The following is an 11,860-nucleotide window of genomic DNA, read 5'->3' as shown; positions in this document are numbered from 1 at the left end:
CTCTCTCTCTCTCTCTCTCTCTCTCTCTCTCTCTCTCTCTCTCTCTCAATCTCTATGTCTTTGTCTCTCCCCTACCCTCCACCCAGCCCACTCTCAATGGCCTCCTTTGTTTGGGGTTCATATCTGAAGGTTGTATGTGGTCCAAGTTCGTGGTCTTGGACCCTGAGGGGAAAGCTGTGGGCATGGAGGGGAGGAGGGAAGGAGGGGAGACACAGTCCCAGATGCCTCATCTCCTGCCCTTGACCTTGGCTACCGGAAACTTTGGTGCCCCTGTCCCCACTCCATGTCATGGGCTGGGTTCTGCCACCTTAGGTTAGCAGAAGCTCTCCCATTTTCTTTCCCAAATAAGAAAGCCAACAGACAAGAAGAGACATGGTGAGAAGGGGGAGGGAAAGAGAGAGATGACAAAGACAGAGATACAGAGGTGGAGGGAGAGAGAAATAGAGGTAGAAGAGAGGAGGGAGAAAGAGAAAGGAAGAGAGAGAAGAGACAGGGGGAAGAGGGAGGAAAGGAGAGAAAAGTGGGGGGAGGGAGATAAAGAGGGAGAGAGAGATGACAGACAGAGAGACAGAGGTGGGGAGAGAGAGAGGTGAAGAGAGCAGAAGAGCAAGAAGGGTGGAGAAAGGAGAGAAGGGGAGAGAGAGAAAGATACAGAGAGAGATACAGAGAGAGAGAGCGACAGGGAGAGAGAGAGAGAGAAAGAGAAAGAGACAGAGACAGAGAGAGACAGAGAGAGAGAGACAGAGAGAGAGAGACAGAGAGAGAGAGAGAGAGAGAGAGAGAGAGAGAGAAACAGACAGTATACAGAAAAACACAGATTGAGAAGCTGGGAGACAGAGACCAACAAAGAGCCATGAAGAGAAAACTGATAGAAACATGAGGAGAAAAGCAGAGGGAGACAGAGTCGAAGGGAGAAAAACAGAAAAATCAAATCCCAGAACTGAAAGACAGACCTTGAGGGTGATAGCATTGAATGCCTTTATTGTACATAGGGGGAAAGTGAGGCCCAGAAAAGGGAAGACAGTTGTCATAGATCATCCATAAAGTCAGGAGGAGCCAGAGCCCTAGGCCTGCACGTTCCCAGTCTCTGGGATCCTTCCCCACTCACCAGGTGAGAGACAGAGAGAGGTTGGCAGCCTTGAACCCTGCCCTCTCATGACTCTCTGGGGATTGGGAATAGAGGCTGCCCCCGCTAAAATCCCCTTTGAGGCCTAGAAGTTGGGTTGTGTGTTTTTTTCGGGGGGGGGGGGCAGAGAAGGGAACATCTGGGAGGCTGTGCCTGAGAGAAATGAGGTAACCACATCAGAGAGAGGAGACAGGGGCCTGAGCTGGGGAATGCCATATCCCCAGGACAGTGGGGGTATCATTCGGGCGGGGTCTACATTCCCCACATTCCCGTGGGTCCCCCTTCCCCTCCCAGAATGAGTCAGGGGCGAGTCAGGGGCAGTGACCATGGCTGAGTCAGGCTGGTGGGGTGGGGGTAGGATAGAGAATGGACCCCTTGGGAAGGAGAGGACGCAGGGTGTCTGTCTGTCTGTCACTGTGTGTGTCTTCCCTTTCTCAGTGTCCTCGATTATGCCCTCTTTGCCCTCATAAAGTGCCATCCTGTATTATTGCGTGCTCATGGGCTCATAGCTCAGATCTCAGAGCTGGCTTGCTGCCCCGGTGCCCTCCCCGTAAGACTGGAAGCCCCTGGAGGGCAAGCACTCTTTCTTTTCAAACACAATTTTGTCTGTGCACCCCCAGCACCTAAGACAGTGGCTGGCACAAACAGACAAACATTAATAAATGTTTGTGGACTGAACTGTGTCATGTGTGAAGACGGTTCCATGTCTGTGTATCTGTTTGTGTCTATACATCTGAATGGGGTACGATGTCTCTAAGAACGTTATCATCGTGTGTGTGTGTGTGTGTGTGTGTGTGTGTGAGAGACAGAGTCTAACAGGGTGTACCCCAGAGTGTCAGGCCCAGACTTTCTTTCCACAACTCCTCCTCCCAGTCCCTGGAAAAGCTGGGGGCGGAGAGCCCTAGCCAAGAGTTTAGGCCGGGCTCACATCTGGGAAGCACATCTGGACAGTGTCCAGCACCAGTCCAGGCATAGGCCAAGGGGCTTTTTCCAAGGTTCTGAGCGAGGGCAAGAGCCTGGAATGGGCCATAGACCTGACGAGGATCTAGAGGGACCCCCTGGGTTCTGAGATCCCCTAGCACCCCAACAGGACCCCTCAGCCAGAAACAGCTCACCCACCCCTGAGGTGACTCACAGGACCAGGCGGGGCTGGGGGTGGGGGATCAGGAATGTTGTGGTCAGCGCTGGGCAACAGCTTCCATCCCCCTGCTTTAGAGACCCCATGGGGCCTCTCCTCTGAGGCTTCAGGGCCCCCAAATTGTCCCCTTACTGCCGCCTCTCTGCCCCCTAATGTCTGCGCCCTGTCTCCCCCATCTGCTTTCCATCCCATCTCTCTCTCCCAATGTCCTCTCCTCAGTGTTTTCTCTCTGATCTCGTGGTTTTCTTTCCTTTCCACACTGTCCTTTCCCTCTCTCCTTCCTGCCTCCTATCTCCCTGCCCCCATTGTCCTTTGCCCCCCCACTGTTCTGTCTCCTTGCTGACTGCTCTCTGTGTCCCTAATGCCCTCTCTTCCTTCCTCCACTATATTTTCTCTTTCTCATCACTGCCTTCTCTTCTGTCTCCCCTCTGTCCCCCCCTACAGTTCTGTGTTCTACCACTGTACCCCTGTTCCCTGTCCCCTCTCTGTTCCCCCATTCTCTTCTTTCCTTCTAGCTCCCAGCCAGGATCAAGGCCCAGGGCATCCCCTTCTCCCTCTCTGTCCCTTGGGAAAGGCCATCACTAGGCACAAACTGCCCCCTTCCCCCACTTGGCACCATGCCCACTGATGGCAGCCGCCTGGGCATCTGACCTTGGCAGAGCAGGGGAGGAGGGTATGTTTCCGGCCTCATGGGTCCCCCTCCTCTTCCTCAACCCTTCCCCCTCACTCCTGCTGACGATGAGAAACCTTGTCTGTGCCGAGGGAGTCAGAGAGGACCTGGAGGAGGAAGACCAAGTGGTGTGGGACGGGATGGAGGCAGGGCAGACCCACAGGCACAGGCACACACACACCCCAGGGGTCCAACTGCCCAACTGTCTGACTCTGGGCCTCCTCCAGTACTGAGGGGGCAGTTCCCAAGAGTGTGTGTCCATTGGAGACTGAATAGTTGGAAGAACCCAGGACACCATGTAGGCATCTGGGATTTTGTGGGTGATTCCGTGTGTGTGTGTGTGTGTGTGTGTGTGTGTGTGTGTGCCCGTGTGTGTGTAAGAGAGAAACAGAGAGACAGAGAGGAGAGAGAGTGTGTGTGTGAGAGAAAGAAAGAGACAGAGAGAGAGAGAGAGAGACAGACTGTCTCTGATTCTAGCTATGTGTGTGCTCATGGTTTTCTTTGTCGATGTGAGCACAGATGTGTCTGTGATTCTATGCGAGTGTCTGTGACTACACCTTGTATGTGTCAATGTCAAGGTGGTCTACCCCGTATGCATGTGCACACCTTGGTTGTGACTCTGGCCATGGCCTGGATGTGTGACTAGGAGCATGTGTGTGTGTGTGACGGTGTCTGCCCTAGCTGTGTGTGTGATGATGGTTGTGGACATCCGTGTGGGGGACTGTGACTATTCTTCAGGGTGTGTATGTTATGGGCCTGCCTGTTTATCTCTGTAATTCTTGGACTTTGTGTCTGTCAGTCCCTCAGACGCGCTTGCTTCTCCGACCCCGACCTCTCCCACTTCCCCCACAACCCAGGGGATTCCAGGAGTAGGAGCACATGCATGTGTACATGCACACACACCCTCACACGCCCCACAATCCCTGTGGCCCCAACCTGTGCCTGGGGAGATCTTCTGATCTTCTGACATAGAGGAAGAGCCCTGAGCCTTGACCCTTCCTTGTGTAGATTCTAGTCTTGACCAAAGATGTGACCACTAACTTTACTAAGAGTCCCTTTTTGTGGGTCCCTGGGGATCAGTTTCTTTGCCTGTGAAATGGGGACGACCCTGAGTAGTACTGCAGAAACATACTTAAATTGAAATTTTTAAAGCTCTGTGAACCTCACAGCTCCCACCATTCTAATAACTTCCCTCTCCCCCAATGGCTACCCCACCCCAGGCCTGAATAAGACATCGTCCTTCTCCTGTGAGGCCCACAATGCTAAAGGGGTCACCACATCCCGGACGGCCACAGTCACAGGTGACCCTAGGGGACAGGGATGGGCTGAATCCTTGGAGGAAAGGGCTGAGGCTGGAAGGAGAATGGGGGATGGGGGACAGGAGTCTGGAAGCAAGGAGGCCAGGCGGGGCTAAGGGTAACCTAGGAGGTGAGGGCTAGGATTTGGGGGCTATGGAGGGGAGGGAAAGGGGAAGGCTTCACATCATCCTTTGTCTGTGATCCCTAGTGCTTCCACAACGTCCTCAGCATCTCCGGACCATGTCCAGCAGTCCCACAGAGCTTGAAGTGGTCTGGACACCAGGGGCCAGTGGTATTTACCCCATCACCAACTGTGCCCTGCAGGTGAGAGGTCCTCCCAGTGGCATCTCCCTGTCCCCACCCCAAAAGAGGAAGCGTCTCCCTCAGAGGCCCAAGTCCCACTTCCCACTGGGGCTGAATCCAGGGCCAGTGTCAAGGGTGGGGGTGGGGGGGTCACTACCATACCAGGGAAAGGAGAAGTGGGAGTCAGGCTGGGGACATCCGTCTGTCCCTCTGTCCTCAGCAAATCCCACTTCCCCTTCCCCTCCATGACTGAAGGACAGAGGGCAAGACAGGTGCCTTCCCCCACCCATTCACCTCTTTCTTCTTCCTCAGTGTATGTTGGAGAGGAGTGGGGGTAAGGGGGAAGGAACCTCCTAAGAATCCCTTTCTCTCCAGTATCTTTATAGTTCCCTGGACCTCTCAGGGCCCAGAAAATCAAAGAACCTTAGAACCAGAGTTATAGAACCACAGAAGAGAGAACCTTAAAATATAAGGACCAAAGAATACAGAACCTGGGAACCATAGACTCATAGGCCTGAGAACCACAGAAAACCACAAAACACTGAACAAAAGAATCGTGGAATATAGAATCATAGAACCATAAAATACAGAACCCCAGAACCATAGCATTTAGAACCTTAGGAACCAGAGGGAAGCATGGAGCATAGAACCTTAGAACAAAAGATTCACAAAATACAGAATCACAGAATATAGAACCTCAGAACCATAGCATTAAGAGCCTTAGAATTAGAGGGAATGGCAGAACATAGAACCTTAGAACATAAGAATCCCAGAAAATAGAACCTTAAAGCCATAAAATACGGAACCTCAGAATCATAACATTAACAACCTTAGAACTGGAATGCCAGAACATGGAACCTCAGAATATAAGATTCACAGAATACAGAACCTTAGAGCTCTAGAATATAGAACCTCAGAACCATAGCATTAAGAACCTTAGAATTAGAAGGAACAACAGAACACAGAACCTTAAAACATAAGAGTCACAGAAAACAGAACCTTAAAGCCACATAATATAGAACCTCAGAACCATAGCATTAAGAACCTTCAAATTAGATGGAAATGGCAGAATGCAGAACTTTAGACCCCTAAGATTCACAAAATACAGAACCTTAGAACCACAGAATATAGAGCCTCAGAACCATTGAATTTAGAACTTTAGAATTAGAGGGAATAATAGAACATGGTACCTTAGAACAAAAGATTCTTAGACAGTGGAACCTTAGGACAAAAGAATCATACGATAATGGAGCACAGACAGAAAAGATTCATAGAATGTGGAATCTTAGATCAAAAGAATCATAAAACCTCAGGTCCACAGATGGGCCCTGAGCCTTATTCCCTCCTCCTCCCTCCCTCCCTCCCTCCTTCTTAACCTAGGCTGTGCTATCAGATGACGAGATTGGGGCTGGACCCGGAGCCGTGGAGCCGCCAGAGAAGCCCCTGGCATTTCAAATAGCTGTACCACCCCACAGCTTGAACGTGACAAACCTGCAGCCCCACAGTGCCTACCACATCCGTGTGGCCTGTGCCAGCTCCCAGGGCCCCTCACCTTGGACACACTGGGTGCTGGTCGAGACGCCTGAGGGAGGTAGGCTGGGGCTTGGGTCCCTACCCTTCCTATCTCTTGGCCTACCCTCCAGCCCCCTTCCAGTCTAGGAAAATGCTCAGACAGCTCTCCCCTCTCCCGCTCACTTGTGTGCTTATATCACAGGGTGTCTCCAGGAGGTACTCTGACTCACATGGGGCCAGGATGGGAGTGGGAAAGAATGGGGGTTTCAGCCTGCCTTTCTATCCCTCTTTGCCCAGTGCCGATGGGACCCCCAGAGAATGTGAGTGCCATCCGAAATGGCAGCCAGGCTCTGGTGCGCTGGCAGCCACCTCGGGCTCCACTGCAGGGAACGCTGCGAGGATACAAGCTGGCATACCGGGAAGAAGATGCGCTTGAGGTGGGCATGGCCTCAGCTAGGCAGGAGGGAGCAGGATGGGGAGAGGTTACCAAGCCTCCACTCTCACTCCTCTCCCTGCCTTCACCATGGCTCAGGTGCTGATGGATGCAGGGCTGAGGCGGGAAGTGACTCTGGAGCTTCGGGGAGAAGGGGTGCTGCCCAACCTAACCCTGAGGGTGGCAGCCTACACCACTGCCGGTGATGGGCCCTGGAGCACGCCGGTGCTGCTGAAGCCCTGGAGACCAGGTACCCCCCAACCCAACCCTGGGACCACCCAGACCCAGACCTGAAACTCCCCAAGCCTGGCCCAGAGACCTTCCCTGAACCCAAATCGGAGATGCCAAATGTGGCCTAGGATCCACCCTGACTTCCTCCCACCGCATACTTGTTCCTGAGACCCCCAAAATATTTCCAGGATTCCTCATTTGCACCATCAAAAGGAGAACCCTATTCTCTCCGCTGCCATATGCCCTATTCACCACTAAGACTACTTTCCCTGTTATGACCCCTAGTACTCCTCTCCCTTTTCCACACTGAGCCTGCTCCCCCTCCTCCCCTCCCCTCTTCTCTCCACACAGGGAATGGGCAGCCAGTGCGCCAGCATGGTAAGGGCCCCTTGCATGGCCCTCCACTGCCCTTATCCCCCTTTGCATGGCCCTGGCTCAATCATCAAGCCCCCTCTCTTGCCCAATGTGCCCCCTGGAAAGCTTGGCATGGTGCCCACATCCCCTTTGCACACTCAGGAAGCTCCCTCGAATGCCAATCCTATACCCCACCCACGACTCCTGATATTATTTACCCCCAGCATGACTTGCTAAGGACCTTCTTCACACCCCTATCCCACGTAACCTGGCACATCCCTGTGCATTTCTTACAAACTGATGTGCCCCATCACATACCCATTGCATGCTCCTTGCACACCCTCCTCACCTCAGTTCCTTGCACTCCCACTCTGGGCTGCATACCACAATCATCACTCATTGCACACCCTTCCCTCACATCCATCCCTTCTCCCACCACATAGCCTTTTACACACCTACCTCATTTCACTCCCCTCTCAAACACTCACTACATATTCCTTGCCCTCCTGACCCCTCCAATCCAATCCCAGGTACCTCCCCTATCCCTACCTCCTTGGGTCCCTGGTGGTGTGGGCAGGGCTTCCTCCAGGAAAGGGGCTTTGCTTCTCCATGACCCCCCCCAACACCCTGCAGTGAAGGACCCCCCAGCCCCTGCGTTCTCCTGGCCCTGGTGGTACGTGCTCCTGGGGGCCGTAACAGCTGCTGCCTGTGTCCTCCTCCTCGCCCTCTTCCTCTTCCACCGGAGAAAGAAGGAGACACGTTATGGGTAAGCCAGGCCTGCCGCATACCCAAGTCCCTCTTCCCAGGCCTAGGACACTGCCATCAAATCCTAGACCTAGCTTTGGAAGGGACCTCAGAGGCCATCCCACACAGCCCAGGGGTAAGTTGACTTGACCAAGTGACAGAAGGAGCGCTGAAATTTAGGTGCTCTGACTTCCCATCTGGACCTTCTACGATAGGGATCGAAGAGCAGTCTGGGGTGGGGGGAGGCCCCAAGGACCAAACAGGACCCAGGCGTCTAGCTCCTTCTCCCACGTCCCTGGTGGGGTTCTGCCCTCACCACCTGCCCTGATCTCCCCAGGGAAGTGTTTCAGCCCACGGTGGAGCGCGGAGGAGAACTCGTTGTCCGGTACCGGGTCCGAAAGTCCTACAGCCGGCGCACTACTGAAGCTACCCGTAAGGGACAAGCAGTCCATAGAATGCTCCCAATTCCACTGATGCTCCCTTCCCCGGTGACAGTCACAGAATCTTCAAATCTTAGGGTTCCCTAACTTTAGATTCTGAGAATTCTAGAGTGGACTGCCCCTAGAACCCTAGAATCTTGGCCTTCTATAACCTTAGAATATGTGAGGGGAAGGAATTTGCAGGAATCTCCTGACTCAGTCCAATACCTTTCTACCAGCAATCAATCAACAAGGGTTTGTTCATTGGGTACTTTACTAAGCACCAGGGATATAGAGAAAAGCTTTTTAAAGTGGCCCCTGCCCTCGGGGACTTTACACAACAGGGATAAAGGCTGGAGGAGAGGAGGGAACAGACCTCGGGCTTTGGGTGGATTACTGCCCCTAAGAGACGGTCGTCTCTGATTCTTGGCCCTTGCTTTGCTCTCAGTGAACAGCCTGGGCATTAGTGAAGAACTAAAGGAGAAACTCCGAGACGTGATGGTGGACCGACATAAGGTAGCCTTGGGAAAGACCCTAGGAGAAGGTGAGTTTCCCAGACTATTCTCAACCCCACCCTGATTTCTTCCTTCCACATCCTCAAATCCAATCCCTCTCCATCATTCAGTAAGAAACATGGAGGTCACCTATGGCCCCCAAGCTGCACTCTGCCACCTTTCTCTCTGCTTGGGCTCAGGGGCCGCCCCCCAGCACCTCCTCCCCCTCCCTCACTCTTGTCTCTGTCTCCCTCTCTCTTTCCCACCCCCAGGGGAGTTTGGCTCTGTCATGGAAGGGCAGTTGAACCAGGATGACTCCATCCTCAAAGTGGCTGTGAAAACGATGAAGAGTGAGTCTGCTTGTAGGAGGCATCTCTCCTACCTTCCCCTCCAAGCCCTGTCTTCTTCCTCTATGCACACCAGCCCCGAACCAGAGCACCTAGAATCAGACCATGTGGCTTCAAACCCCAATGCCCCCTGCTACTTCCATTCATGGAGGCAGCGAGGTGGCTCAGTGGTGGGCACAGGGCCTGAATCTAAATGGGACCTTGAACTAGCTGTGTGACCCTGGGCAAATCACTTAACCTCTTTCTGCCTCCATTTCCCCAACTACAAAATGGGGATAATGAGAGTACCTGCCTCACAAGCTGTTGTGAGGGTTGAATATTTGTAAAACACTTAATACAGTGCCTGACGTAGAGTAGGTGCTTAATAAATGCTTGTTCAGAGAGGGAACAGCATTTATTAAGTACCTACTGTGTACCAAGACCTGTGCTGGGGACCGGGGATCTAAAGGTAAAACTTAAACGGTCCCTGACCTCAGGGAGCTAACATGCTATTGGGAGGAAACAACCTGAGTAAAGAAAATATGTATGATTCTGTTGGCACGTCGATGTCATATTCCTTGCCTTCTCAATGGATGGGGGAGGGACAGGCGGGAGAGAATTTGGAACTCAAAAAATAATTGTAATGAATGTTAAAAATTAATAATTTTTTAAGAAAGGCAGGAAAAAGGAAAGAAAGAGAAAATAGATACAAAGTGATTTCCAGCAGGGAGAGCCGTCGGCTTCCTGTAAACATGGCATTTGTGAAGGAAGCTCTAAACTCTCAGAAGCCTAGCTTTCCAGGCACAGGTGGGGGGAGGTGCTGCCTGTGCAAAGGCGGAGTGATGGGAAAGTAATGTCACATGTGGGGGGCTGGAACATAGAGTGTGTGCCATAAAGAGCCTCAGCACGTAGGCAGGAGCCAGATTGTGGCACCAGCAGGAGGTCGTGTGGTAACCCTAAAGGCAACAGGGAGCCCCAGAAGCTTCTTGAGCAGGGGAGGGACCTAGGCAAGAGCTGTGCTTTCCCAGGCTCAGAGCTCTAGAGCAGAAAGGGACTTCAGAGGCAATCCCTTTCTTTTACAGATGAGAAAACTGAAGAAGTTTAAGTAACTTGCCCAAGGTCACTCAGGCAGGATTTGAACTCAGGTCCTCTGCTTCAGAGCTAGTGCTCTTCCTTCTGCCTCGAGCTGTCTGCAACAAGGTTGAGCTCTGTGGTCAGCTCCACATCCCCAGCCCTGTGGCCTCTAGGGTTCATTCTAAATCGAAACCCCAACGAGCCTGAGAGGCATCGGGGTCAGGAACACCAAGGTCCACACCCTGCTTCTGCTTGGCTGTGTGGGCACGGCCGCCTCACTGCCCCTCAGAGTCTCAGTTTCCATTTCTGTTAAAACGAGTGTGGCAGGGGATGACTGGCCAATCTCCCCATTGTACGACAGCAACTCGGTAGCACCTGCCTCACAGGTACTACAGAAACATCGGCCATTATTGTAATTGCACGTTCCCTGCCTCATCCTAGTTGCCATCTGCACCAGGTCAGAGATGGAAGACTTCCTGAGTGAGGCAGTCTGTATGAAGGAGTTTGACCATCCCAATGTTATGAGGCTCATTGGTGAGTTGGAGGACGGGGACGGGAGAGGCTAGCACATGGAGAATTGGGAGACCCCAAAATCTGGGGGGAGGGGAGGGAAGGATTGGGTCTGTCCTTTAGCCTTCGTGGAAGCTGCGCCAGGGCCTTGCACAGCCCCCACCCATCCTCCGCAGCCCCTCTCTCCACATGCCCCTCCCCCTAGCCTGGGAATGTGGCAGCGATGTAACCCCTGACCTCTCCCAGAAATAGCTGCTCCCCTCCAACCCCCTGGGCTCCGGAAACAAACCCTGGGAACCAGCCTCCTCAACTGTCAGCCTCTCTGCTCCCTTCCCCTCTGCCTGCGGAGACTGGCCAGGGGGAGAAGTTGGATGGGGTGCATCAGGGGGTAACCCATGAAAGTGGGAGACTAAGAAGCTTTCCTGGTGGGGGGGCGGGATCAGGGGTCTGCCTCCAGGGCTCTGAGTGTGAGGGCTTTCCTTCACCTGTGGTCATTCTGCCCTTCATGAAGCATGGGGACCTGCACAGCTTCCTGCTCTATTCACGACTTGGGGACCAGCCTATGGTGAGGGCTTTGGGGTTGGGGGGAGGGGTAGGAGGAGCAGTCCATCCCCAGAGGTAAAGTACACAGCCAAAGAGTGGCAGAGCTAGGGTTTGCACCCAGGATTCTGGGGGCCCAGGGAAGGGACTGGGACACAGAGAGAAGGGAGAGAGGAGGTGGAGAGGGAGAAGGGAGATTGGTAACCATATAACTGAGGCTTCTTAAAATTACTAAGTCTTAAAATCCAGCTTCATAGAACCTTTGAATCTAGAACTATAGAAGCTAGAATATTAGAATGCAGAACGTCATGGCTAGAATGGATCTCAGACCTAGGATCCCTTTTTTTTTTCCTTAATGGATCTGGAATTTCATTAGTGTATAGAGTGTTCCTGGTAAGAAATTCCCTCTATCAAAGTAGGTCATCACCTGCAGCCTAGAGTCTTCCCAAGTGGCCTACAGCACTGAGAGGTTGAGTAACTTGGCAGGGTCACACAGCCACGATGTGACTGAGCAAGACTAGAACCCAAGGTCCTTGTCTCTGACCTCTCTGGAAGTTTAGAATCTGGCTCAGTCTTCTCTACATCAATTGCTCCTTTCCAAAACCCAAACCTCCCAGCTCCTCAATCTCTACCTCCTCTTCCTCTCTCTCTCTCTCTCTCTCTCTCTCTCTCTCTCTCTCTCTCTCTC

At 52.8% G+C, this 11,860-nt stretch overlaps 1 protein-coding gene across 2 annotated transcripts in view; it reads left to right on the top strand.

The window, feature by feature from the left end:
* Positions 1-11,860, top strand: part of AXL (AXL receptor tyrosine kinase) — a 19,864-nt gene that overhangs the window by 4,542 nt on the left and 3,462 nt on the right. Inside the window, exons 5-16 of one of the 2 annotated variants that reach the window (XM_027846025.1) lie at positions 4,155-4,235; positions 4,441-4,556; positions 5,916-6,126; positions 6,345-6,484; positions 6,580-6,730; positions 7,063-7,089; positions 7,699-7,831; positions 8,147-8,241; positions 8,677-8,772; positions 8,995-9,072; positions 10,564-10,656; positions 11,076-11,197. In XM_027846025.1, the coding sequence (XP_027701826.1) occupies positions 4,155-4,235; positions 4,441-4,556; positions 5,916-6,126; positions 6,345-6,484; positions 6,580-6,730; positions 7,063-7,089; positions 7,699-7,831; positions 8,147-8,241; positions 8,677-8,772; positions 8,995-9,072; positions 10,564-10,656; positions 11,076-11,197 (1,343 nt within the window). The remainder of the gene's footprint in view (positions 1-4,154; positions 4,236-4,440; positions 4,557-5,915; positions 6,127-6,344; positions 6,485-6,579; positions 6,731-7,062; positions 7,090-7,698; positions 7,832-8,146; positions 8,242-8,676; positions 8,773-8,994; positions 9,073-10,563; positions 10,657-11,075; positions 11,198-11,860) is intronic. The other variant, XM_027846026.1, reaches the window with a different exon arrangement.

The sequence above is a fragment of the Vombatus ursinus genome, unplaced genomic scaffold (genome assembly GCF_900497805.2).
Source record: "Vombatus ursinus unplaced genomic scaffold, bare-nosed wombat genome assembly UNPS02015030.1, whole genome shotgun sequence".
Taxonomy (NCBI): domain Eukaryota; kingdom Metazoa; phylum Chordata; class Mammalia; order Diprotodontia; family Vombatidae; genus Vombatus; species Vombatus ursinus.
This window is presented reverse-complemented; position numbering and strand designations above follow the sequence as displayed.